Genomic DNA, 26667 nt, shown 5'->3' on the forward strand with positions numbered 1-26667 from the left:
TTTTCGGTCCCGTTCGTCGCGAGGTACTCGTTTCACTGGCCTCCTCCCCCGATCTTGGAACACCTCGTACCTACTCTACTCCGTCTATCGGTCCGGCGCATCTATCTAATGGTGTGTTTTTTTGTTTTGTTTCGCGCCGCAGAGCTGGCGACGCAAGGTAAGTTCCCTACACTTTTATCCCGTAGTGATTGTCGAGGAGGCCCCGAAGCGTTCGCAATCGAAAGGGATCGAGGGAACAGCCAGACAATTCAGGGCTCTGTTATCGACCGCGTGCGTAGATCGAGCGAGGTAGATGGCGCTCGCGTGCAGATGTCCCACGCGCAGGGGGAGATATCCTCCCGTCGGTCCGCGCGCGTCATGCGTGCACCGTCGCGGCCGGTGACGGCTGCCCTTCCGCTCGGCGCTCGCGACAGACGTTACCGTTTATGGTATTTCGCGATCACGGCCGAGTCAACAAAGGCGGAAGGTTGACAGCCAGTCGAAGCCGAACGGCGATGGTATTCGAGGGCGTGGGAGGCGGGACCGTCCTGCCGCGTCTCTGCGTGGTGTCGCGGGCCACCGGCCGCCCACCTTGTGATTATGATAATCGCAGTCGGCCGATCGAGCGTCGAATACAAAAACGCGAATGACGCCACCGGCCAAGGTCGCCGGTAAGCGAGCGTGCTCCTTTTTAGAGCGTCGCAGCTAACCCAGACCTTTGCACCGTCGTCCGCGATGGACCGTCTCGGAGAAAGCTTTCGTGGCCTTTGAGGAGGATCTGTCTTAATGGGGCAGCGCCAACACGCCCGGCGGAAAGAAAATATGAAAGGAAGCTCGCTCCCCACTCCGTCCGTCTTTCGGAGAAAATAAACGCGCGCTTTTTTTTTATTACCGACGCTCGGTCTCGAGAGGGTATGCGAGTGTAAAAACTGTTGCCTGCGAACAGGACACGTGAGCGCTTTGTATTTCTTTTCGCTGTACATACCGAGTGTCCTAAAAGTCGCGAGTCCTTTCAGGAATGTATACGCGAAACGTATCGCACCTCGGCGCCTTATCGCGTCGCGAGTTATCGATCGCTCGATCTGCGTGTCGCTTAGATTTCGTTCTCAATCGATGCGGATAGAGATCGCGGAACTCCGAAGACCTGTTGCCAAGCGGGAAAGCTTCTCGAAGCGATTCCCGCGGTGATTTCGTGGAAAAGCGTGACGACGACCAGCGTTCTCGCAGCGATCGATTCACGCGCTTGGCCGCGTACCGGAAGCACTGTGCGGCGGAGCTCGAGCGAGCGGTCGCGCCGGAGCGATCACGTCACATCCGGCCTCGAGTGGCCGCGGTTCCGCGACGCTCAGGGACGCTCGGCGTCCCGTTTTCCTCGCCTCCTGCGGCTCTCTGTCTACTTATTTAGGCATTGTTTTCGTTCCTCGCGCGGCCTCGACGCGCACCGACGCGTGTTATTAATCAACAGTGGCGCGCGCGAATTAGGTAAGCCTATTCGCGGCCGCTGCAGGTCGCAGGCGGCACTTACGGAGCGTTACCGTGGCCGTCGGCGTGCTCGTCGGATATCTCTGGAAAAGGAAAAGGAGGAAGGACGCGATGCACGACCAGCGGCGCGACCGAGGAGCGGAGCTTCGCTGGCAGAAGTGGGGCTCTTGCGCCTCGCTTGGCTCGGCGGGCGCATGCGCGATCTTTCGCTACTTTCGTGCGAGTCGACGAGGACGAGGGGGGGCAGCATGGCGGAAGCAAAGGACACCACGGGCAGCGGCGGTATGACAAGCACGAAGAACACCGCAGGGGGTGGAGGAGGGAATAGCTGAAAGACACAGTGAAGAGAGTGGGGAGTGGAGAAGGGGGGCTGTCGGAGGCGTCTCTCACCTGTGCGCATTTCGTTGGCCTACTCTCGCGACGGCAGCCGGATACAACAGCGGCACGCTGTCGGTTGTACGGTTGTATCGCGACGTTATCCTGTCGTGTTCGTGCTACAGGGCGACAGGGCGCTCCCCCTGTTCCCGCGGGCGTCGTTCAAGCCGCGCGCAACGAAGGAGACACGTGTCTCCTCCGGCGGACGGAGCCAGGTCGTGGAAACCTTACCGGTGAAACGCGCGAGCCAAGCAGCGAGCGAACGGACGCGCTAAGAAGCACCGGCTACTACCTGTACAGTGCGCGCGACACGGTTAACGCTTACCTCGCGTGTCGTCGATAACGACCAATTCCATTCGGCGCCGTTATCAATCGTTGTCCGTCACCTTCGGCTACCGTTCGACTCCCGCTCGGTCGCCTGACGTTTCGTCGGCGCTCTCCGCTCCCTCCACCCCTTGCGGGGCAGTGCTACGGAACGCGACCGTGCGGTAAACACTTGCGATCGCGAATCGGTGCTCCTCCAACCCCGGCCAGCGATCGATCGCTCGGCGATAGGCGTCGAGAAATTAACCGGGCCTGGACGAGCGGCGCTTCAACTTGACGGAGCTGGCGGAGCGGTCGATTCTCGATAATCGGCTTTAGCGTGACGCAACGCGACGTGCCTAGCCGGACGCCGGATAAGGCCGCGAATGTGCGCTCGCACGCGGCTGGTTACCTCTTCGCGCGGAGGTCGATGCTAGTTTCTCGAGAGTCCCAGAGGACGCGAGAGGGAAAATGTCCATCTATCGGTTCAGCAAGGGTGGTCGGCTGTTCGTGCAGGGCGCCAGGGAGGACGACGCTCGCGAGAACGTCCCCTCGTCCGCGCCCACCGCGTCGACACCTGTCGCCGACGACCTTACGGCGATCTATACGAAAAGGAGGCTGTCCACCGAGGTTCTAGGTAGGATCGTTGAGTATCCGAGACCGAGCGTCGAGTTTGGGGAATCCATCGGGCTTGCGCACGCGAAACGTCGTCCGTATCGGGCGAAGGTCTCGAAAACACAATGTTCAGTTGTACCTTCGGCGGATTCACTGTTTACCTACATGTTCCTGCCGTTCCTCGGCCCACCTTCGGACGTCAACAGCGAAGCTTGTATGTGAATCTTCCTCGGAGAACGAACACGTTCGCTCCAAAGAATCACTAGTAAACGTGAATTCATGACGAACACAGCATAGCGCCGGCTACTGTGAGAATTAGGGAGCGTTAAGTAAGAGACCGAGAGAGTCTTCGCGCGGTGATATTCTCCTGCCAGAAACACCTTTCTAATACGGCACGAAGTAGCTGGTAGTCAAACAGCGTTGCGCTTATCTTATCGGGCGAGAGAAGATTCAAACTTCGGAAGGATGACGTCCCGTATGTACAAGCCTGCGATTGACTTAGAATCCCGTCGCGGTCGACTTAGACGATGCTGCGTTGGAACGCAGCCGAGTCTGAGCCGATCGTGACGCGATTCTAAATCGGCCTGCCGATCGTGACCGTCTTCGACGCTCGTATCTCGGTGCCGCGGTTCTCCAGCGGCGTGCCTCGCTTCAGCGACTAATTACGCCACGATTTAGGATCGTCGATCGAGTCAACGAAGACGTCGAGGCACGGAGAAAACGGCACGAAGCGTATCGTGACACGGATCGTCCGTAAGACCACCACATTGACGCGGGGCGAGGAGAGGCGCGTGGCCGAAGACTTGACGAGGCGCGCCTCCGCGGGATACTTGCAGGAGGCGGCCACTTCCTCCTACTCTTTGAGTCGCCAGGCCTCGCCAAAACCGAAAACCGTCCGGGTAAGCGCCACCGCGAGCGAGCAATGCGAGCATCGCCGCGCGCTTCGTTGCGCAGACCCGAACGACTGACTTTCCCTCGTTAGCTTTGCGCCTGCATCGCGCTCGTTGTCGTCGCACTCCGCGCTTCCTCTCGATTGCCAGCGATAGGCCGATGTAGGACGAACGTTTCGGGGCTCGAGCCCGCGCGGTTGAACATCGAAGGGCGAACCAAGCGGCGAACAACCTCGAGGCCTATGCACTATCCCAGATTTCGGTCCGGAGGATTTTAGAAAGGGGACAGAGTTGAAGCGAAAGGGTGCTCCATTCGTGGCCAGCACTGACTTTGCTGGAGAGTGGCAAAACGGCGGTTACTGATGAATCTTACGTCTTTTTGTTCGCACAGATATCAGACATTGTAGTGGGCCAGGAAGCGAACGTAACCGCCCGAGAGGCGCTGCTAAGATGGGCCCGACGATCGACGGCGCGCTACCCTGGTGTACGCGTGACGGATTTCACTGGATCCTGGAGGGACGGCTTGGCGTTCAGCGCCCTGATTCATCGAAACAGGCCGGATCTGGTCGACTGGAGAGGCGCTCGTGCAAGTCAGCCACGAGAGCGGCTCGACCGGGTCTTCCACGTCGCGGAGCGCGAGTATGGCGTTACGAGGCTTCTCGATCCCGAAGGTAATTCAACGCTCGTATTTGCCTATTTCGTTAGAAAAATTCCTCCCGCGAGATGTGACCTCCCTCCGCGAATTTCTCCACGTCCCGCATGTTTTCTCCTGCACCTTTTTTCTCCCCATGCGCGGGACACGCTGCTCGACCGTTTCCTGTTGTCGCTTGGACCGTGACCGTTCCCTCCCGTCCTGCTTCTTTTCCTCCGTCCGTCTCGCGTCTCTCTCTCTCTTTTTTTCTTTTTTTTCTGGAAAGGGGCAGGAGCTGGCAACTGGTTCGAGTGATCTGATTCACATTTTTTTTCTCCCCTCACACAGACGTGGACACACCCGAGCCGGACGAGAAGTCCTTGATAACGTACATCTCTTCGCTCTACGACGTGTTCCCGGAGCCGCCCGCCATCCATCCGCTCTACGACGCAGAGGCGCAGAGGCGCTCCGCCGAGTACAGGGAGCTGGCTAGTTCCCTCCACCTGTGGATCCGCGAGAAGATGAGCCTGATGCAGGAGCGCGCTTTCCCGCCGACCCTCATCGAGATGAAGAAGCTGGCGGCTGACAGCGCGAAGTTTAAGAACGAGGAGGTGCCGCCCAGGTACAGGGACAAGCAGAGGCTCTCCTACATATTCAGGGACCTGCAGAAGTACTTCGAGGCGGTCGGCGAGGTGGACATGGAGCCCGAGTTACACATCGAAGTGATCGAGAAGAACTGGAACCGCTTGATGATGCTGCACCAGGAGAGAGAGCAGGCGATCATCGACGAGATAAAACGGTAAGAAACGCGACGGGGCCCGTCAAGCCTATTCGCTCCGGGCTCGATTTTTTTTCCCCCCCACTGTTGAGTTTTTCCTTCGTTGCACAGACTCGAACGACTCCAACGACTGGCCGAGAAAGTTCACAGAGAGATGAAGACCACCGACAATCGACTGGAGGAGCTTGAGAGACGCGTAGAGGACGAGGCTCGACGCCTCGATCGGCTTCATCCTCTCGAGGCCAAGCACGCCGTGGACCTTCTCGAGCAGGATATACGAAACACCGAGATACAGATTCAGAATATATTCACCGACGTGCACACTCTCACCGAGGGCAGATACAGTCAGGCGGCGGAACTTCATAAAAGGTAGTCTGGATTTAGGTTGTCCGCGTGATTGTACTCGCTCTGAACGTTAGGATTTGTCAGAGAGGCTTTTCTTTCTTCTACGCGTGTTTTTAAGTCATGGTTTTTGTGGCACAGAGTTCAGAAGCTACATCAACGATGGGTCGCCCTGCGATCTCTTCTCCACAAGCGTTTGGTGCAGCCCTTATCAGCCGTGTCCTTCCCGGTGGAGGAGCGCGTCGTCACGAAACACCGCACTACCGTCCACGAAACTCGATTAGTAGACACCAACCCCCATTTCCGTGCCTTGCACGATTGCATCGACTGGTGCAAGGCTAAGATCAAGCAGCTGCAAGAGGCCGATTACGGCTCCGACTTGCCCAGCGTTCAGAACGAGCTGGACGTTCACCAAAGGGAGCACAAGAACATCGAACAGTTCCATCCAAAAGTGGACAGATGCATGCAGTCCAAGAGCCACTTCCACGGGGAGGAGCTGACCCTGTACAGTCAACACCTCTCCGTTCTTCAGAAACTTTATACCGAGTTACTATCGGCCTCTAACAAGAGGCTATCCGATCTGGACACGTTACACGACTTCATACAATCCGCGACCGGAGAGCTGGTCTGGTTGAGCTCCAAGGAGGAGACGGAAGTGACTCGTGACTGGAGCGACAAGAATTTGAACGTGCAGAGCATCGAGCAATATTACGAGGTATTTAGACTTGGTATCTTTGATTCTTCCATTTCCCTGTTCCCTGCAACTTATCTGTGGCCCGAGAATATTCGCTAACGCCTCTCCATTTTGTGCAAGCGTACCTATGGATCTGGAATCGAGGTAATGGATATGAATATGTTTTGTGCAACTGGGTGATGGAGTATTCTCCGAGCCCCCTACGAATCTTTAATCCCCAAAATTATCACGTTTACAGTCCCTCATGAGCGACCTAGAGAAGCGAGAGATTCAGTTCTCCGCGGTGCAAGACCGCGGCGAGGCTCTGGTTCTTCAGCATCACCCTGCTGCAAAGACGATCGAAGCGTACATGTCCGCCATGCAGAGTCAGTGGGCATGGCTCCTTCAGTTGACCCTCTGTTTAGAGGTGCACCTTAAGCACGCCGCTCAGAGCCAGCAGTTCTTCCGCGAGATCCAGCAGGCGGAACAGTGGATCGCGAAGAGGGACGAGACCCTCAACACCATCTACTCTCAGTCCGATTTCTCGTTGGACGAGGGCGAGCGTTTGCTGAAAGGCATGCAAGAGCTCCGCGAGGAGTTAAACAGTTACGGCGACCACGTGCAGAAATTGGTGGAGCAGGCGAAGGACGTGATTCCCATGAAGCAACGTCGACAGCCAGTCACTCGACCCATGCAGATCACTTGCGTCTGCAGTTACAAGCAAGTCAACGTAAGTCTGTGGGCGAGTCTTTCGTCATTCGTTCGTTAATAGCCCGTAGATTGAGCGGATAAATTGCCTCGTTTCAGATGTCCATAGAGAGGGGAGAACAATGCACGCTGTACGATAACTCTGGAAGGATAAAATGGCGCGTGAAGAATCAGGAAGGCGTCGAATCCCCCGTTCCAGGCGTCTGCTTCGCCCTCCAGCAACCAGATAAGGATGCCCTTGACGCGGCTGAGAGATTGCGACGACAGTACGATCGAAGCGTCGCGCTCTGGCAACGGAAGCAGCTGCGGCTGAGGCAGAACATGATATTCGCGACCATCAAGGTGGTGAAGGGCTGGGACCTGCCGCAGTTCTTGGCGATGGGTCAGGACCAGCGAACCGCCATCAGGAAAGCGTTGAACGAGGACGCTGAGAAACTGCTGTCGGAAGGAGACCCGGCTGACCCACAGCTGAGACGGTTGAAGCGAGAGATGGCCGAGGTGAACAAGCTGTTCGACGAACTGGAGAAGAGGGCCAGAGCGGAGGAGGAGTCGAAGAACGCGGGACGTATTTTCAACGATCAGGTTTCAGCGCTTCAACAGGCACTCGACGAGGCTGAAAGAGTTCTGAACACTCGCATAGCTGCGCCGTTGCCCAGAGACCTGGACAGTTTAGAGCACTTGGTCCTGCAGCACAAGGACTACGAGCAAAGCCTTCGTCGCTTGACACCTGACCTCGACAGGGTTCAGCAGACCTTCCGTGGCATCACCTTGAAGACACCAGCGATGAGGAACAAGCTGGACGCCGTTACTTCCAAGTGGAATCACATCTGGAACGTGAGCAACCTTTACATCGAGCGACTCAAGTGCGTCGAGATCCTCCTTTCTAGTCTCGAGGAGAACACGACCGTGATCTCCGAGTTCGAAGTGAAGCTAGCCTCCTTCGACGAGTTGCCATCCGACTTGAAGGGCCTGCAGAACGTCCTGGAAGACCTGAGGATCCTGCAGAACACCATCACTCAAGAGCAGAGCGCGATGGATCAACTGAACGAGGACGCGCACAACACCAGGCGTCTCGTCGAAAAGTCAAGACCTAGCCATCACGGTCCGCACACGGACATGGACAGACTGGATTCTGAAGTGAACCGCCTGAACGCCAGGTGGACGAACGTCTGCGGCCAATTGGTGGACAGAGTTTGCAGCGCCGAAGCGGCCTACAGTTTGGCTCAGCAACTGGAGCACGCCTACCGGAACGAGGTCGATTTCGTCGACGACTCGTACGCCAAGCTGGAGCTGGAGAACGCGAAGGTAACTCGCGTGGATTCCGGTACATCGTCCACCAGCTTCTCCCTTGATACTTATTGTCTCTCATTCACCGTTTGCCCTCAGAATCTATTGAACAGAGTGGTGGAACGAGCCCCGGCGATCGAGGCGGTAAATGTGACCGGTGGTCGGTTGATTCGCGAAGGAAAGGTAAGATGAGACGCGACACGCTCGCGACTGGGTTACTCGCAAGCCATTTTAGGTAGGCTTAGTTAGCCTATTAGGTAGCCTTAGGTAGCCTTTAGCTTACGGTATGAACGCTTGCGTGAATGGGATACTGCGTGACTTCTTTATACGTACAACAGTCCCCCCTGATATGTCGCGCGGTTTCTTTCCCGTGTCGCGGTACATTGTCGCGCGTTCTCCTTCTCGTCTGTCTTCCCCATTGCCCGACGAGGTTCTCTCCGCCTCGACGCTAGATTCCCGTCTAGTTCTGCTGCTAAGTGAAGCTGTCCCCGTCGTGGTCGCCGTGGATCGTCGCCTGTAGTTGTCATCGGGCGCAATCACGCTAGGAAAAGTGCTACTGTTGCGTCACTGTCACCACCGCCACCGCTATCGTCACGTCGGACCTCTACTCTTCGCAGCCAACCATCGACCCCTCTTTCAACGGGTTTTGCCAGGGGCTTCTCGACGATCGACGGTCGTCCTGTCACCGGCGAGCAACGTACTCTAGATCTGTCGAGTTTCTTCAATTGTTTCCAGGGATCAAGGATCGGTGCATCGCTATGTACATTCTCGCTTACGCGTTCACCAAATCTCCGCTTCTGACATCCTGGTACACCGTAGCTGCTGTACATGCGGGCGAAGTAGGCTTGTCCCCGAGGCTAACGCTTGCAATAGAAAGGCTGCTGGCGGCTTCTCTCATTCGTTCACATTCGTGTTGATTCGAGCGATCGGTGCAGAGTCGAGGGCATTTAATACGCTACTTTTGCTTGGAACACCTGACTATTCTACACGATAATCGCTTCTAATTACACCTTTCGTGTTACCTCTAACTTTGCGCACCCGCCCTAAACGAATATCCCTGAGGCACGGTTAACCGATCGCTCGTGGTAAACGCGAGGCGTCGTAACACTATGTACAGGGTGGTTCTGGAAACTGCGATGCACTGAGGCCAAGCGAAGCTTCCCTGAGCGAAGCTAGAAGAAGCGAAGTCGAAGGAAGACGAATCCTTTCCTTCACTTCTTCTATCTTCACCCAGAAGAGACCCGTAGCCCATCGCAGTGGGCATCGTCTGGGCTTGTGTTTGCGCAATACTGCCAGGAGAAAGCCGCTTGAGAAATCGCTAAAATTACAGCAGGGGTACTAGGGACGCTAAAGGGGATAGAAAAGGGGTAGCTACGCACAGGCGAGATCTAATACTTTATCCGCTAACCGTAACGGGCTAACCGAACTACCCTAGATCTACGGACAAAGGCTTCGAGCGTTCAAGGAACAGTTGGAAGATATCTGTCCGTCTATGGACGCCACGGTGAAGAAGCCCCGAAGAGAGTTCACCTCGACGGTGGACGACGTGGCGCGTGACCTGGACAACCTCAACAGGAAGTACACCAATCTAGTGAGCGTTCTTCAGGAACGAGTCAGGCAGCTGGCGTCGTTGCACCCCGAAGACACGTCTCTGCAGGTGAGTCTTTCCTCCGTTACTAAGATTCGCATTAATTCTGCGCGACTCTTTTACCTCGCGCGCTAAGTCGGTCATAAAGGAGCAGGACAGAAGAAGCTTGGACAACGTTTCTCCTCGATCTATCATACTTTATTACACAGATTGCAATCTCTGCACGCTGGCCCACCACGACTCGGGAACAACCCCTCCGCTACCATAAAACTTTACTCGCTTCGCGTGAACGGCGCAGCAAATTAGCACCCACCCACGCGGTGCTCCGCGTAGTTCGCGTACTTATTCTGTTACGCGCGACCACGGGCGAGATTTTCATGGTTCCCGCGGGATCGATACGCCAGGCGTGTGCACCGTGGCTCGATAGGTGCGAACGAGCGACGGCGCAGAGCAGCAGCCCGCACAGCTGGCGCTGACCAGCGTTTTCGCTGGCCTACCGTGGTGCACCGCCGACGCGTCCAGAGGTCCCGGCTAGAGTGGCAGCTCGTATCCGTTTATTACGCCGTTCTTCCGCTTGCAATATGCGCGTGGACGCCGGCCTTGGGCCCACTAAGAAACCTTTCACGCCCAACGTCAGGATCGTTCGAAAGGTACGGGTTGCTCACGAAGAAACTAAAACCATCGCGTGCCTCCTCGCATCGGGTGGGGATGGTGTCAGAGGCTGTTCTCCGAGATTACAGCAAAGTATTCCTCGCTGTCACGTGCACGTTTGGTCGAACCACGTGTCAGCCGCGCAGTTAGTCATCGATTACGTTATCCTCCAATTTTACGTTGGCTCCGAGGTGGACGATATGGTGGGGAGCGGCTACCAAGACCGGTTGACGCGCGGATCGAAGTTCAGAACCGATCGATCCGGCGCGTCTAGACCAGTGATAAGAGATGCGGGCCATCGTGGAATAACGCTACCGTACGCGCTTCGCACGCCGGTAAAGAGCGCCCGGTCGATCGGCTAAAAAAAGAATCTGGCTTTTCCGCCACGCGGCCGATTCGCTCGTTGAGTTTACTAGTTGGCAGGCCGGCCAACTCGAGGTTGGTCAGTCGTTGGGAGTTGCTGGCGGTGGATCGATCGTAGCAGCGATCGCGAGCATGTTCGCCGTGAGACATTTCATTGACAGTGACACGCTGATTCCACGCCCGCTACCGACTACGCTGGAGCTGGTGACATAAGACTGTGTTGAAACTGGACGTTTCCATCGAGACTTGTGCGTGTCGCGGCTATTAATACGTCGCGGTGATCCACAGTCATCCAGAGATAGAGGGAGGGAGAGAGAGAGGGGATAGAGTGTTTTGTTGACGCGATGACGCTAGATAGGAGAATTGTCAACGCGGTAATTCTTTAATTTCATATATTCCTCGTCGAAGGCTGACCGCCCCGAGGCGACTTGTTTTCACCGCGGCTTACGCGTATCGAAAGGTATTTGCTCCGTATATGGGATGCTGAGCGACCTGCATTCCTCGAGTCGCGAATCACCTGTGCGCTCCGTCGAGGATTGTCGCTTCTGACAGTGATCTCGCGAAAACGTTGCCCGTCGTCCTGACGATAGCCTGTTTCGCGGTGTCGTTTTAATGGGCACTTTGAGGATTATTCAGCGGCGTGCTCATTTTCTATTTTAAAGCTCGGATTGGTACACAGCGGCCGGCGTATTTAAGTAGGAAGTCTGAAACGCTGACCAAACGTGTGGGTTTCTGTTAAAATTTCAGCGCGCCCTTCAGGAGCAGAGGCCGCTCAGGACGTTCCGCACAGAGTTCAACATCTACGAGAGCAGCAGCAGCGAGGAACGTTACACTTCCACCACCACCCACTACACACAATCGCAGTAAGTAAAGCTGGCAAAGATACGGCGATTCTACGAATCATCGCTTCGTCTTATCATTCATTCTGTTGCTTCCCTCGACAGGTACAGCCTAGAGCGCCATGAGAAGACAGAGCGTACCGAGAGGACCGAGACGATCCTGTCTAGCGACAGGACGCGTCGCTCCGGCTCTAGGGAGAGCGCCCACCTCGGCCAGGACGCGGTCACCGCCGCGGCCATCCACCCCGAGAGGGAGGACTCGGTCGAGCGGGAGAAGAGGGAGCGCGCGGATGAGAGGGACGCGGCGTCCTGGTCGAGGGTGAGCAGCGGAAGCGGTGGCAGCGTTCACTTTAGCGAGATTAGGAGCGTTAAGAGGGTAGAGCGGTTGGAGGAGGGTATAGGTACGGAGGACGTGATCGAGGTTAAGGGTATCGTTGATCCACGGACCGGGAACGTGTTGACGGTGGGCGAGGCGATCAGCCTTAGAATCTTGGACGTTAGGAGGGGTAGGATAGTGTGCTCGAGGGACGGCAGGCGAACCGTGACGATCGAGGAGGCGGCCCGCGAGAAGATGATCGACGCGCGTCTCGCGGATTGTCTGCTGGGTCCGTGCGGCTTCGACGAGGAGGGACGGCCGGTGTCTCTGCTCGAGGCGATCCAGCGGGAGCTGTGCGACGCGGAGAAGGCCGACGGGCCCGGGGACAGAGCGAAGGTAACTTACAGTGGGGCCACGGCCGTCGGCGTGGGAGCGGTTAGCGTAGCCGATGCGATAGAGGAGGGCGTAGGCGAGAGGCATGCTACCGCGATGGACCCGCGCACGGGCGACCTCGTTACGGAGGAGGGCGAGAGGCTGTCGGTAGAGGAGGCTCACGCGAGGGGTTACCTGGCCAAGCTGGACGTGACCGTGACGGTGAAGAGGAACGCGTTGCCGCTCACCGACGCGATAGCGCAGGGTCTGGTGGATGACACGCTCGGCCGTGTCCTCGACCGTGTAACGGGCGAGACTTACGCCCTCGACGAGGCTGTGGATAAGGGGATTCTAGATCCCACCGCGAGAGAGATCGTGGACGCCAGGAACGACACCAAGGTGACGCTCATGGAGGCCATGAAGCAAGGAATCGTCAACCGGAAGACAGGGAAGTACATGCACGGCCTGACGATGGAAAAGCTGTCGTTGAAGGAGGCCCGTCGAAGGCGACTGATCGTCAAACCCATGACCCTTAAGGACTGTCGCGACTCGGAGATCATCGACGAGAGTGGGAGGATCACGAGCCCGGCGCATAGGACGAAGTTGACCGTCACGGAGGCAATCGAGAGGGGCGTTCTTGACGCGGACAGGTTGAGCTCGATCTTTGACGCGAGAACCGGGGAAACTGTTACGCTCTTCGAGGCATTGAACCGTGGTCTGATTAATCCTAACAACGCCACGTATAGGGACACGAATTCTGCGGAGGAGATGGCTATTTCAGAGGCTGTTGAGAAAGGCCTCGTCACTTCGCTCGCTCAGAAGACTATCTTCGACGTAGATGGATTCAGGGATCCATTGACCGGGGAGTACGTCAGCCTGAACGCTGCGCTGCTCAAAGGTCTGATCAGCTCCAAGTCTGGGGGTAGTTACATCGTCGATCCAAACACTGGGGAGACCGTTTCTCTCGCTGATGCTGAAGAACGAGCCTGCGTTCGACCAGAGGTTTCGGAAATGCTCAATCGAGGAATCGGGATTGTCGAAGAGGGCAAGGAGATCACGCTTCTAGAAGCCGTTTTCTCGGATCTTCTCGACCCTAAGACCGGCCTGCTGCTGGATCCAAGGACTAAGAAGCCAGTGGCCCTTGAAAACGCGATAAAGAGGGGACTCATCACTCCTGATGGCGCAGCCTTGCTCACTGGATTGTTGAACGTCACTGTCACCACGCAGACTGTGACAAAAGTTAAGGAAACTCGTCAACGAGAAGCTGAGGGTATGTTTGACAAGAGACAAACAGAGCAGAAACGAGGTCCCTCTGTGGATAGATCGATGGATCTCGATGCTTCCCTCGAATCTTCCCTGAGCGATAGTGTGCCCAGAGCAATTGGCACCACTACGACCATTATCGCTAAGGATCTGGTAGTCACCTCCTCGGAAACTGTAGTCAAAAGTAATTCAGTAACCCGAACAACGGATAGAGTATCCCCAGAAGACGATAGAAACGTTGTAAAGCTATCCTGGTCCGGTCGACGGAAGGATCCAGATCTAGATCAAGACACAAGCAGCATCGTCGACTTTACGTCTGACAGAGTATCCAAGAAGGAAAATCTTTCAACAGAGAGGCGGGTGTTCGAGCTACCCACCGATGGATGGTCATTATCCGAGGCGATCGATCGAAAGTTCTTCGACCCCACCACGGGTCTCTTCATAATCCCTGGGACGGACAGACTGGTCTCATTCGAGGAGTGCGTAAAGCTCCGAATAATAGACCCCAATTCGAGCTTCGTTATCGACCCGCACAACGGCAGGAAAGTATCCCTGCTGCGCAGTCTGGAGAAGAACATCCTCGACTCAACTGGACACTATGCTCATCCAGACAAAATAACGATGAAGGAGGCGATCAGCGAGGGTTTAATAATCCTCGAAGGCAGGCATCACGGGGGCGATAATTCTCAGCAGAGGCTACTACGAATCACCAAGGTATCGGGCGAGCCAGATAAGCTGGAGTTATCCAGGGTGGACGATCCATCTAAGCAACTAGAGATCAAAATTTCCGAGACTAGTCAGTCGATACCCGATCCTGTACGGGTCTCCAGAGGCTTAATTTACGACCCAAGCACCGCTTTGGTCATATCGACCGAGACTGGTAAGTCTGCTGAGCTGATGTCAGCCCTCTCCGATGGCACTTTGCCATCTGAGGTGGTGGTCGTTAAACATCCCATTACAGGGAAGGACGTAGGCATAGCGGAGGCTGTTCAACGCGGCATCATCGACTCTGAAACCGCTGAGTACAAGGTGGACGAGAATAGGAAGATATCGTTGCTGGACGCGGCAAAGTTCGGTATAGTAAGCGTAATTGGCTCGCCTCTGGTGCCTGTCACATCCTCCACGCCCACCACCGACACCGCAGCGTCCCATAAAATAGACGCAGCCCTCAGCAAGGAATCGTCGCCAGAACAGGAGGAGATCTCTGTAATGGGCAAGCCTTCAGCTTCTGCCTCTACCTCTGAACTGGACTCTGCCATCGGATCCACGTCCATAATGGATTCCGTGACCGACCTGTCGCCAACTGCAGCGACCAGCGAGGAGCACTCAGTGTCGAGGACGGAAGGGGAACCCGAACCAGAAGTGGACGCGAAATTCAAGACCAAAATCAGCTTCGAGCCTAAATGCAGAGTGATTGTCGAGAAAGCGGCTGTGTCGCAGGACTCTGATGTAGAAGCCAAGCCCATCGTGCTCCAGAAGATGAGGAAGAGGGTAGTGAAGGCGAAGGAGGCTCTAGAAACTGGACTAATAGACGCAGAAACGACTGAGATCTTTAATAGTAAAATGACAGTGGAGGGTGGTAAGGCTGTTACGTTAGCAGAGGCGATTCGTAGCAAGAGGATAGACGCTGGGGCAGGGAAGATCGTCGATCCTCAGAGGGGAGACGTCCTCAGCATCGGCGAGGCAGTGGAACGTGGGATCTTGGACCCAGAGACTGCCGACGTTCTGGTACCCTTAGCAAAGAGTCTGTCGATCCCTGGCCTGTATAAACAGGGTCTGTTGGACCCTGAAGGGGGCAAGGTCGTTCACCCAGAAACTGGCGCGCACCTGACTCTCAGAGAAGCCATTCTATGCGAAATAGTCGACCCCCTTTCAAAGTTAACCTGCTCGAACGGTCACACGGAGACTCTTCGGAACGCGATCGAGAGAGATCTCGTCGATCCAGAAAGATCTCTGATAAAAACCACTGAGGGACATAGCGTCAATCTGGTGAAGGCCGTGGAGAGCAACGTGTTCGCAGAGTCGGATAAGGATCGGGAGCAAATACCACCAGCTGGAATGACTTTCACAGTCGCGCTCGAACGAGGTCTGATAGATGCTACCGGAAGAGAGATTCGCCACCCGATCACGGAGGAACGACAGCTACTCGAGGATGCCATCAAGGGGGACTTCATAATGTCGTTACCTTGTGCTATAGCTTCTGACAGCATGGAGGTGACCAAGGCGCTAGAAGATGGCCTAATCGACCGAGGAAAGGGTGTCTTCGTTCATCCTATGACTGGCACACCAGTGCCCATTCTAGAAGCTATCGAGTCTGGGTTACTAGTAGTGAAACCATCAGCTGCCAGTGCGTCAGTCACCGTCACCACCAGTGGCGTCACTGAAACGGTCACCTGCTATCACACAGTTACTACCAAGACCGTAGCAATCATGCCAGGTTATGCCTTGGTAGGCCCTACTGAGGTAAGGAACATTGAGACTGGAGAGGTCATCAATATGGAGGAGGCTCGTTGCAGGGGAATCGTCCGAGACGAGTCAGAGACAAAAGAAGAGTTTACTACTAAGGACGTTAAAATGACTTTCGATGATGCTCTGCAGAAGGGCCTTCTCGATATCACTGCTGGAACTTACACCAACCCTACGACGGGTATAGCGATACCCATTCAGGAAGCCATTGAAAACGGGTTTCTGGATGTCTCCTCTGATCGTCCTGATTCGGGTAGTACCGCAGCCACTCAACGGCTCGAGGAAGTGTACGATGAAGAAACGGGCAGATTTTTGGATCCTGATACCAAGAAGTCTTATACTCTCACTGAGGCGATGGAAGTTGGATTAATCGACCCGAATACTGTGCTGTATGATACTAGGACCGCCGAGACAGTTACTACTAAGCAAGCTGTCGATAGAGGGATCATTGATCCCGTTACAGGAAACACGAAGGGCGAGCAGGGGCGTGGAACGGTTTCCCTGAAGCAGGCAGCGAAATTGGGACTCCTGGCAGTGGTCGGAGCGCCTGTTCTTGCTGGGAAGGCAGTGTACGACGCTGTTGCTTCTGCGAGCAAGGATACAGGTAGACAGGTGCAGAGAGAGAAAACTGTGAAGGTCTCTCATGTGAGAGAAGAGCAGAAGATTTCGTCGATCAAGCAAGAGAAAGTATTAGAATTGGATAGTAGCTTTGTGGTCACCTCGATGGTACCGGGGAAACCAGTGGAGAGATTGACAGATGAGGTCAAGAAGGAAATAGTGGAAGAATCTTTGAAGGTGCAGGAGGGAGTAGAAAAAGTGAAGGAGGCGTTAGAAGAAGCTTTGAAGCAGCCAGTTCAAAAAGTGAAACCTGAAGAGCCTTCTGAGACAAAGGTAGAAAAGGAGGAATTACCAGCGGGCAAGGTAGAGGAAGTACAGGGCCACAAGGCACCAGAAGGAGAGATGAAGGTGGAGATGAAGATTGAGGAAACGAAGGATCCTTCAACGTTAACAACTCAGACGCCGAAAGAAGATTCAATACTGGAGGTGAAAGTAGAAGAATCGAAGGAGGCTCCAAAAGAACCAACTCCGGCACCACAAGAGCCATCGAAATTGGAAAAAAAGGTGGAAGAACCAAAGGAACCACCAAAAGCACCAACTCAGGCACCAGAACAACCATCGAAATTGGAAGAATCGAAGGAACTTCCAAAAATCTCAACTCAGGCACCAGTAGAACATTCAAAACTGAAGGTAGAAGAGGAAGAAACGAAGGAACCTTCAAAATCACCAACCCAGGCAGAGAAACTAGAAGAACCCTTCAAGGTCCAAGCCCACATAGAAGAAAAAGCACAGAAGCCATCAGAACTCGACGGAGACACTCGCACAGAAAGGGAGTCCTCAGAGGAATCCGAAGGATTGTCGCCAGACGAAGATCGCGAAAAGGAATCCGAGATCGAGCCTGAAGAACCATACAGAAAGTTCACGATCGAAGTGACACCCGACTTAACACCTCGCGACCTCGTTTGCCGTGGTGCATTCGACCTAGAAAAGGAGAAGTTCATGGATCCTGAAACAGGAGAAGTGGTGTCCTTCAACGACTTCGTCCTTGACCTCGGGATTTTCGACCGGGACGAGGTTCTAGTAAAAGATCTATCTTGCAAAACAGGCGACAGGTTCGTGTCTCTTCGCGAGGCGATTGGCAAGCCTCTGGTGGACAGAAACCTCGGCAACATGGTCGATCCAAAGTCGGGCAAGAAGATTCCCTTCTTCGAGGCAGTGAAGCTAGGCTTGATCAAGCAGAAACCAGTGATGCAAATGGAAATGACCCAAGCAATTGGCGAAGAAGGTTTAAGTTTACGGAACGTGGTTGAAATGGACTTGTTCAACCCATCGACTTGCGAGGTGCGGGACCCAAAGACCAACAAATTGATGAGATTGAACGAAGCCATCGAAGTGGGACTGATCGACCCCAATTCCATCAGCATTCGAGACCCTGTGAAAGACGAGGTCTCGTCTCTTCAGGAAGTGCTCGAGTCTGGGGGAAAGGTGGACGTCGAGGACGCTTTCATGAAAGGGCTGGTCGTCCCCGAGTCACGCAAGCCAATGTCTTTGGAAGCAGCCATTAGAAAGGGTCTCTACGAGGAAGACACAGGTAAAATTCTGGACACGTTAACTAGCCAATCCATAGACGTAGAAGAAAGTGTACGCCGCGGAATAATCGACGCCTTCATCAGCGAGTGCGAGGACACTAAAGCAGGAACGTTCCTTTCTCTGGAGGAAGCTCTGGGTGGGGAGTCTAGATTGCTAGATCCAAGTACAGGTCGATTAAAGGACACCAAAGCTGGTGAACTGCTACCTCTGAATATTGCCCTCGACAGAGGGATGATCGTCACCACGGGTTTCGTTCCTTCATTGATCGAGGCGATCGTTTATGACTACTACAGCCCAAGAACTGGCCTGGTCGCAAACCCCAGGACCGGAGAAGAGACTACCTTGAAGGAAGCGCTGGTAACGGGTTACGTTGACGGAGAGACAACGATGGTGAGAGACGATCGAAACGACAGGGTGCTGCCATTGCAGCAGGCCGAGCAGAATCAGTTGATCGATCTCGAGAAGGGAATACTAGTGTCTCCACATCCTATGACACTAGACGTCGCCCATGAAAAAGGCTTCATCCTCAGCACAGTGAAACCTTGGTCCCTGCAGGAAGCTCTGGCTCACCAGACTTACGATCCTCAGAAGGGGACCTTCGATATAGACGGCTCCAGCTACACCCTCGAGCAGGCTCTCGAGATTGGTTTGATCGCCAAAGACAGCCCCTCCGTGAAGGATCCAAGGAACAGCGAGATCATATCCCTCGGCGAGGCCATCAAGCAGGGTCTGATCGACCCAAAAACCGCCACGGCCATCGACCCATCCACCAGTTCTCCTCTATCCCTCACGGACGCTCTTGATCGCGGACTGATAGTCCCAGCGAAGCGCAAGATCTCGCTACCTGAAGCCGTCTTCAAGGGCTTCTACGAGCCAACCACCGGCCGATTCATCGTGCCAGAGACCAGAGAGAAATTGCCAACCGATCGAGCCATCAAAGCTGGCGTGATCGATCCCAGCACCGCGTTGGTGATTCGCCAGCCGAATGGCAGGGCCATTACCTTCGACAAAGCTATCAAGGAGCTGATAGTCGATCCCAAGACAGGAACGGTGACCAACGAGAAGGGTAAGCCTGTCGATTTCCGCGAAGCTCTGGAGCGCGGCTTGCTGTTGGAAGCGCGGCGACCCATGACCTTCAGCGAGGCCATTTCCAAGGGAATCCTCGACGAGAGGACGAACATGTTCCTCGATCCTCAGACAGGCGTCTACCTGAGTCTGCTCGAGGCCATCCAGAGGAATCTGATAGACGCTGACTCCGTGACCGTGAAGGATGAGAGGAGCGGCTTCCGCGAGAGGATCTCGCTGATGGAGGCCATCAGAGGAGGCTACATCGATGGATCCACTGGCAGCGTGAACGTCACCGCTGACTCTGACATGTCTCTTCAGGAAGCCTACGACGCTGGCCTGATCGTCGACCACAGAGCAGCCGTGTCTCTGCAGCGGGCGATCCATCAGGGGCTATACGACGAGCAGACGGGGAAAATCACCGATCCGAGCACTGGAAGAGCGGTCACTCTGCACGAGGCGATGAGGAACTGCGTGATCAGCCCTATGCTTCCCTGTTACTGGGATAGACGAGCGGATAGGCTGCTCTCCTTGGCGGAAACCTGCCGCGCGGGAGTGATCGACAGGCGGTCTGGGATGTTTAAAGAACCCGGAGCGAATAGATCGGTGCCCCTGGCCCTCGCCTTGCAGCTGGGGCTCATCGTTGACATCGAGACGGCCGAGTTTAGCCTCCACCAGGCGATCACGATGAACATTTACGATCCTTCGTCGGGGAGATTCACGCACCCCTCTAGTAATCAGAAGCTCACACTCGCCGAAGCCTGTCGAGCGGAGCTGATAGATCCTCTTACGTCCATCGTTCGAGACGTTAGGTCCGATCGGTACATGCCACTGTCCGAAGCCATCTCTGCGGGCGTGATCGACGACACTCGCGGCACCTACAATTCGTTGCCAGGAGACGAGACTCCTATCGATCTGAAAGAGGCTGTCCAGAGAGGACATATCGTTCCGTCGAAGCTGCCGCTTAGCATAGAGGAAGCAGTCACCAGCGACCTTTACAGAAGCCAGGCTGGAACGTTCGTCGATCCCAGAACGAACGAGAGCCACAATCTGACGCGTGCTTTCGACGTGGGCCTCCTCGATCCCGATACAACTGCCTTGAAGGACACAACCACCGGACAAATCACATCCATCCCCATGGGCATCGAGAGCGGCGCCATCGACGTGGCGCACGGCAGAATCCTCGATTCCAAGACAAAACGCGCTTACCCCATCAACCTGGCACTCGAAAGAGGCCTCCTGGTCACCCTCGAGAAGCCACTGACCACTCAGCAAGCGCGCCTAAGCTTGACGCGCAAGGACGAACCCTCTCGACGGGAGTACACCCTCCAAGAGGCGATCGACAATCACCTCCTCCATCCCAACGCCGCCGTGATCAGGCACCCCAAGACCGGCAGATTCGTCGCGATAGGCAACGCCCTGGCCGACGGTGTTCTCGACCCAGCCAGCAGAGGGATAATCCAGTCAACCTCGCCCAAAACCTCCGAGGGCAGACTTGCCCCGCGGTTCGTTCGCTTCGGGGACGTCCAGGTGTATTTCATTCAGCCTCTGACCTTCGAAGAGGCTGCTGAGAAGGGTCAGCTGTCTCTGGAAAGCGGGAAGCTGACGGACCCCGTGACCGGCGAGCCAGTCACCTTGAAGGAAGCTGTCGACCTGGGTATCGTGGACTCTGACTCGGCGCTGATCAAAGATACGAAGAAGAGGAAGCTTGTAAAGCTGGCCGAGGCGTTCAGGAAGGGCCTGATGGACGCTGAAAAAGGGAATGTCCTGGAGACAGAGACCTCTAGATTGTACCCGCTGTCGAGGGCTGTCGAGGCGGAGCTTCTGATCACCCCTAAAAGGGGCCTGTCCTTCATCGAGGCCCTGGAGTTCGACCTCTACGACGCCGCGACCGGCGGCTTCAACGATCCGTTCCGCGTCGCGTCCGCCCTAGACCCCGCGACGCTCAAGGGGGCGATCGACTCGGGCTCGATAGATCCGTCCAGCACAGTGATCAAAGAACCCGGGACCGGTAAAATCGTTAGCTTGTTAGAGGCAATTAACGCCAAGATAGTTGATCCTATAGCGGGCAGGCTTATCGAAGACCCATCGGGAAAGAGCCTTGACTTCGCGAAAGCCCTGGAGCACGGTTATATTCTCACCGCAGAAGCTAGGGTAAGTGGCACTCTTTCTCGCCTGTTCTTCTTCTTCCTCTTTCACCTCTCGATCTTGCTGGCACACTTCGTCGTCCTTCACGACGCCTACTGGACCGGTGCACGCGAAACCTCCTCCTTCCTCTACTCGATTCTTTACGGTATTCTGAACAACTTTAGCAAACAATCGCACTAGCGTACGGCCAGCTGATTTCATCCGTAATTGACTTCGCTCTAATGAATTTCCTCGGGAATGATACCTAAGCAAACGAAAAAAGAATTTTATACCGATCCCGTTTAATTGTTATTGGCAAACTTCAATTCTACGAAGCGTTCTATTTCAATATCCGAAGCACAGAAGAGGTTTTCGCATGCACCAATCTACCGTAACCCCACTAAGCTATACTTCACTACTTCCCTTATTTTTTGTTTTTTTTTTCTTTTTGTTGATCTGTCTCGATTTCCAAGCTTTTTCTATTCATTTATTTTTGTCAACATCTTTTTGTTTTTTCGCTCTCTCCCTGTTCTATCATTTCCTCTTCACTTCTAATCACTCTCTCTTAACCGCTTGCCAGAGGGTAATGGATCGTTACGTTAATTGTACGCTTACGATGCATCCACGTCGTCTATCGCTCTACGTGTGCGACGATAGCCGGCGTTCTGTCGCGACATTACCTCGCTATCAATGCCGACGGCGATGCTTGTCGGTAGAGGCAAAAAAAAAAAAAAACTGTAGCAACAGCGATCGTAACCAGCATCGAAACACACCAAACTATCAGGCATCCTGCATGGAGAACCCCTCGTAGAGCGTGCCACGAATACGTTCCCATAGCCAAGTAGCCGAGGCAGTAACACGTTCGGGCAGCATGTCGCGGACGTATCGAGGCATCCGCGCGTAATCGGAGCACCCGATAAACGTGGAGCACACAAGCTGCATGGCTGAAAGATACTTGGATAGTCGGAGAAACGAAGGGAACGCGAGCCAGTTCGCTTCGCGTGGGGCGCTCCTCCTACTTACCCCTTTCGTTCGCACTCGCATCTCATCTACACCAGGATCGCACATCACTTCACCACTTCTCGTTTCTTCCACGTAACAGGGGGCTAATGTCGCGTGCACTAATCAACGCGGTGATCGTTTAAACGGAAGGGAGAAAGACGATAATCGCCCGTGAAACGCATAATCCTCGCCGTACCGTGTAACGTTTAACTAAATAGAATTCCATCGGTCCCGCCAGATCGCATCGGCAATGCTAACTCGATCATAGTATTAATCGTGTAACGTTTGTCTGTAATCTGCACGTTGGCTCGCCGAGCGTTTCACGCTTTCCTTCGAGGGGATTCTCGAGGAACCAGGTGCTCGCGAATTGCTATCGTTTCGCGATCGACCACCACGCTGCCGAGGCATTCATTTCAAGTTCCATTGTCTCTCGCGTAGTCGAATCGAATCTTATACTGACAAGAGATGAGACATTCATCCTCATTACCATGCCATTGTGATCAAAAAGGAAAGCTCGGAGAACCAGCCACCACTGTCATACATTGACCTATCGAACCTCGTTAGCCTAAGGGGTTGATTGAGAACGGGGCGACGGTAGAAGCAAAGCGTGAAACGGTAATGCAATGATGTGTATTAAACATTAACGGGTGATCATGCCACCGAGGAGGTCGTTAACATTTACGCAACGATCGAATCGTCAGCGACTAGTCGTTCAGTGCGTAGCCACGTGTTACGTGCGACCGCATGCATCAACCAGATGTTCACCATCGAACGCACGCACCCCCCCTATTTATTAGAGCAGTAACAAAAGAAGAGATACAGCCCCCTTTAATTTTATTACACCGTCGACCGAGCACTTTGATTTGAGACGACGAATCGCATACGACTATGATTTTAATTCAGCCAGATTTCTTATACATTTTCCTTTGTTTTTTCAGGTATTATCGTATTCGTTCCCCCGTTTTAGCACGTGTTCACGGAGCTCTGTCAGAGCCCCATAAAAGCCCTCCCCCACGAAAGAACCGACCATCGATCTCCATAATTCGCGCGAGCTCCCCGCCACCCTTCCATTCTCGATTTCATTTCAGTCGCCACACGTATCGACCTTTATTTCAGTTTTGTATGAAACCTTGCTTGTGGACGCGTCCGTACTGACGAGAACGCGGCTTCCGTTCTGTGCCCCTCGTTCGCTTGCGACTGCATATAAGGAAAAACCACGTACGGAACGAGTATGCAGTTCGATTACTCGCTGTGCAGATCGGACCTCTGGGTTCTTCTAAAACTGTGTTTTTTTTTTATTTACATATATACGTATACATTTAATTACTGATTATTATAACGTTTGTCACGTTGTTTACGTTCCAAAGTGTGTGTATGTGTTCTGCATGCGTGAGATACGTTTTTAAGCTTACCATGTTCCTTGTTTTTTTTTTTAATTATTTTATACTCACCCTCGTTTTAATCCTTACAGAGAGACCGCCGTTGGTAAGGGGGCGGTTTTTGGCCATGTTTGTTAGATATTAAGAGGGCACGTTAGAGGATAAGACTTTTTCTCAGAGCGTGTTTGTCGCCAGCTACGATTACTGCTAACGTCTGCCACCCTTCTCTGTTGCGCGTCATTGTAGCAAGCGGTCGAGGAGAAGTACAAGCTGTGCGACGAAACGTCCTCGAGGCTGTTGCAATGGATATCGGAGGTGGAGGACAAGCTGGCCAACCAGGACAACGTGAAGGAAGACGTCGACCAGCTTCGGAATCAAATAAACGCGATGAAAGTAAGGGCGTTGGTTATCTTATTGTTACACAGTGTATACGGTGGCTTGGTGGGGTTGCATGAGCTGTTGAGATAAAAAACCGACTTCAAAGGTTCGCTAAAAAGGATAAAACAATTTTTCTTCGAAATCGGTCCCACTCAATTTTTGCGCACTCTAATTCCCGGGCGTTAGTGTGCTAATGGACTATAATTGATAATGGTTTAGAAATTGATTTAATTTTGTTTCTATTTTGGCACCGATTTAATAAAAAATATTTTATCCTTTTTAGCGCACCTTTGAAGTCGGTTTTTATTTATTAAGTTTATTATTTTTTAATTTTTAGTGACCTTTGTTTGAAGTCGGTTAAAAAACATTTATCATGGTACCAATTGGGGAACATACTCGATGTAACAACGAAAGAATCATTCAGATCAGTCCACGCGATAATAATAATAATAATAATAAATTAGCATGGTACCACCGGCTCTTCATACTCTTTTACATAAAAAAAGAATCATCGAAATCGGTGCACCTGTACTGCAGTTATGCGTGAACATACATACATACGTGACGAATTGAGTAACCTCCTCCTCTTTGAAGTCGGTTAACAAGTCTGATGTTTCCAGGAGATCAAAGAGGACCTCGAGGCCCATGCTCGCCCAGTCTCCTCCTGTCTCGATCAAATTCGTCAGGTGGTGCTAACAGGCGGAAATGTACTGTCCAGCGAGGAAGTCTCCACCTTGGAAAGGAACGGTCGATCCCTGAAGACCAGGTTCGACAGAGCCTCGGATCGTACGGAGCGAATGGTGAGGCGGTTGATCGCTGCCAGAGATGAATTGGTCAAGTTCAAGTCAGTATCCCGATGCGAGTGCACCTCTTCTTTTCAGCCCTCTAAGAATTACCCTTCTTCTCCTCAGGAACGAGTTATCCACCTTCTCCCACTGGCTTGACAACGCTAGGCGAGTCCTGGAAGAGAAGGAGCACTCCCTGTCCGATTTAAATAGATTGAACAGCAGCACCGACGCTACGCGAGACTTCATCAGCGACGTTATAGCGCACCAAGCTGACCTGCGGTTCATAACGATGGCGGCGCAGAAGTTCGTCGACGAGAGCAAGGAGTTCCTTCATGTCCTGAACGAGTTCCGTACCAGTTTACCGCAGAGACTGCCCCATAAAGAGCCAGTGGCTAGTCAGGACTCGCCTATCCGCGGCGAAGTGTCCATCGTCACTGCTCAGTACAAGGATCTGCTTTCACGAGCGAACCTCCTGTCAGACAAGCTGTCTGGCGTCGGAGGAAGGCAGCGGGATTACCGGGAGGCCTTGGAGAAGGCCAGATCCTGGCTGAAGGAAGTGGAGCCCAAGGTTCATAGGGCCATTTCCGAGTCGATCGCTGCGGAGCCTAAACAGGTGGAGGACCAGCTGAGCAAGGCGAAGGCGCTGAACAACGAGATGCTCGCTAATGAACGCCTGGTGGAGAACGTGAAGGTGACTGTTGACGCACTGTTGAGGTCCCTGGACGGGCAGTTGACACCGAAGGAGGTCGACGAACTCGAAGAACCCGCGAGGGCTCTGGAGGATAAATACAAACAGCTGACCAACGCTATTGGAGAGAAATGCCAGGAACTGGACGCGGCTCTGGTTCGAAGCCAGGGAGTACAGGATGCGCTGGACAGTTTGGTGTTGTGGCTGAACAACATTGAGGGCCAGTTCAAGTAAGTAACAGGGTTCGTAGTGTTCTATTGAAACTGAAAGTAGGACTGAGCACGGATCCTATGTTTTCTTGTAGGAACATTCAACGACCAGCGAGCTTGCAGAAGGAGCGCCTAGAAGAGCAGCAAAGGGACCAGCGGCTTCTTCAATCTGACCTAGATAGCCATCGCCTGAGCGTAGAAGCCGTCGCGAGCAGTGCACGAGACCTGCTCTCAAATTCGAGCAACGCGAGGATCGCGAAGCGTATAGAAGGGAAGCTGAAGGATGTCCAAGGCAGGTTCGAGAAGCTGATGGACAAGTCACTGCGCAGGGGCGAGTTCCTCGAAGAGATCACGCAAGCTCTGGGCGACTTCTTGGTCGAGACCACGAAATTCGACAGCTGGTACGCTCACATGATCGAGGCCCTCGAGTCGAGGGACTTGAGCAAGCTGGACGTCGGTGAATACGAGAGCAAAATGGCGAACCTGATGGACAAGCGTAACGACCAAAGAGCGAACCTCGACGACCTGATTCGGAACGGTAAGAGCTTGATCTCGAAGAAGGACGTGACCGACGTCGCTCCTATCAGAGACAAGATCAAGGCCCTCGAATCCCAGTGGAAGGAAGTGAACAATCTGATCGACGAGAAGCAACGGCTCAGTAAATCCAGAGCTGAACAATTGTCCGCGTACGAGAAGCTTCGCGATCAGGTGATCGATTGGCTGACACGTACTGAGAATAAAGTGCAGGGACTCGAACCTGTGGCCGTAGATTTGGACAAGCTGAAGAGGCAAGTGGATGAATTGAAACCCATTCAGAAGGAATACCGCGATTATGGTAATACCGTGGACAAGGTGAACGACCTTGGAATCGCCTACGATGGCTTGCTGAAGGAACGCACCGAGAGTCCAACCCGCCGACGTGGTAGCACCAGTCCGACCAAGAGACCAGGTACATATCAGTC

The 26667-nt window shown here is 53.9% G+C and overlaps 2 protein-coding genes across 36 annotated transcripts in view; one reads left to right on the forward strand and one right to left on the reverse strand.

Annotated features, from left to right (window-relative positions):
* LOC143371145 (venom serine protease 34) overlaps window positions 1–227 on the reverse strand; it is a 36510-nt gene extending 36283 nt beyond the window's left edge. Inside the window, exon 1 of the mRNA XM_076816094.1 lies at window positions 222–227. The gene's annotated coding sequence lies outside the window, so the exon portion shown is untranslated. The remainder of the gene's footprint in view (window positions 1–221) is intronic.
* Window positions 1–26667, forward strand: part of Shot (dystonin-like protein short stop) — a 78591-nt gene that overhangs the window by 28924 nt on the left and 23000 nt on the right. For 25 of the 35 annotated variants that reach the window (XM_076816054.1, XM_076816057.1, XM_076816066.1 and 22 more), the window contains 15 exons: window positions 4036–4315; window positions 4624–5074; window positions 5165–5422; window positions 5537–6110; window positions 6210–6233; window positions 6328–6798; window positions 6876–8081; window positions 8163–8246; window positions 9499–9720; window positions 11413–11528; window positions 11610–21288; window positions 23889–24035; window positions 24641–24864; window positions 24932–25726; window positions 25801–26654. In XM_076816054.1, coding sequence (XP_076672169.1) covers window positions 4036–4315; window positions 4624–5074; window positions 5165–5422; window positions 5537–6110; window positions 6210–6233; window positions 6328–6798; window positions 6876–8081; window positions 8163–8246; window positions 9499–9720; window positions 11413–11528; window positions 11610–21288; window positions 23889–24035; window positions 24641–24864; window positions 24932–25726; window positions 25801–26654 — 15385 coding nt within the window. Of the gene's footprint in view, window positions 1–2433; window positions 2777–3073; window positions 3230–3432; window positions 3654–4035; window positions 4316–4623; window positions 5075–5164; window positions 5423–5536; window positions 6111–6209; window positions 6234–6327; window positions 6799–6875; window positions 8082–8162; window positions 8247–9498; window positions 9721–10217; window positions 10302–10584; window positions 11040–11412; window positions 11529–11609; window positions 21289–23888; window positions 24036–24640; window positions 24865–24931; window positions 25727–25800; window positions 26655–26667 lie in introns of those variants that run through there. The other 10 variants (XM_076816061.1, XM_076816069.1, XM_076816043.1 and 7 more) reach the window with 5 other exon arrangements.

The sequence above is a fragment of the Andrena cerasifolii genome, chromosome 7 (assembly GCF_050908995.1).
Source record: "Andrena cerasifolii isolate SP2316 chromosome 7, iyAndCera1_principal, whole genome shotgun sequence".
Lineage (NCBI taxonomy): Eukaryota > Metazoa > Arthropoda > Insecta > Hymenoptera > Andrenidae > Andrena > Andrena cerasifolii.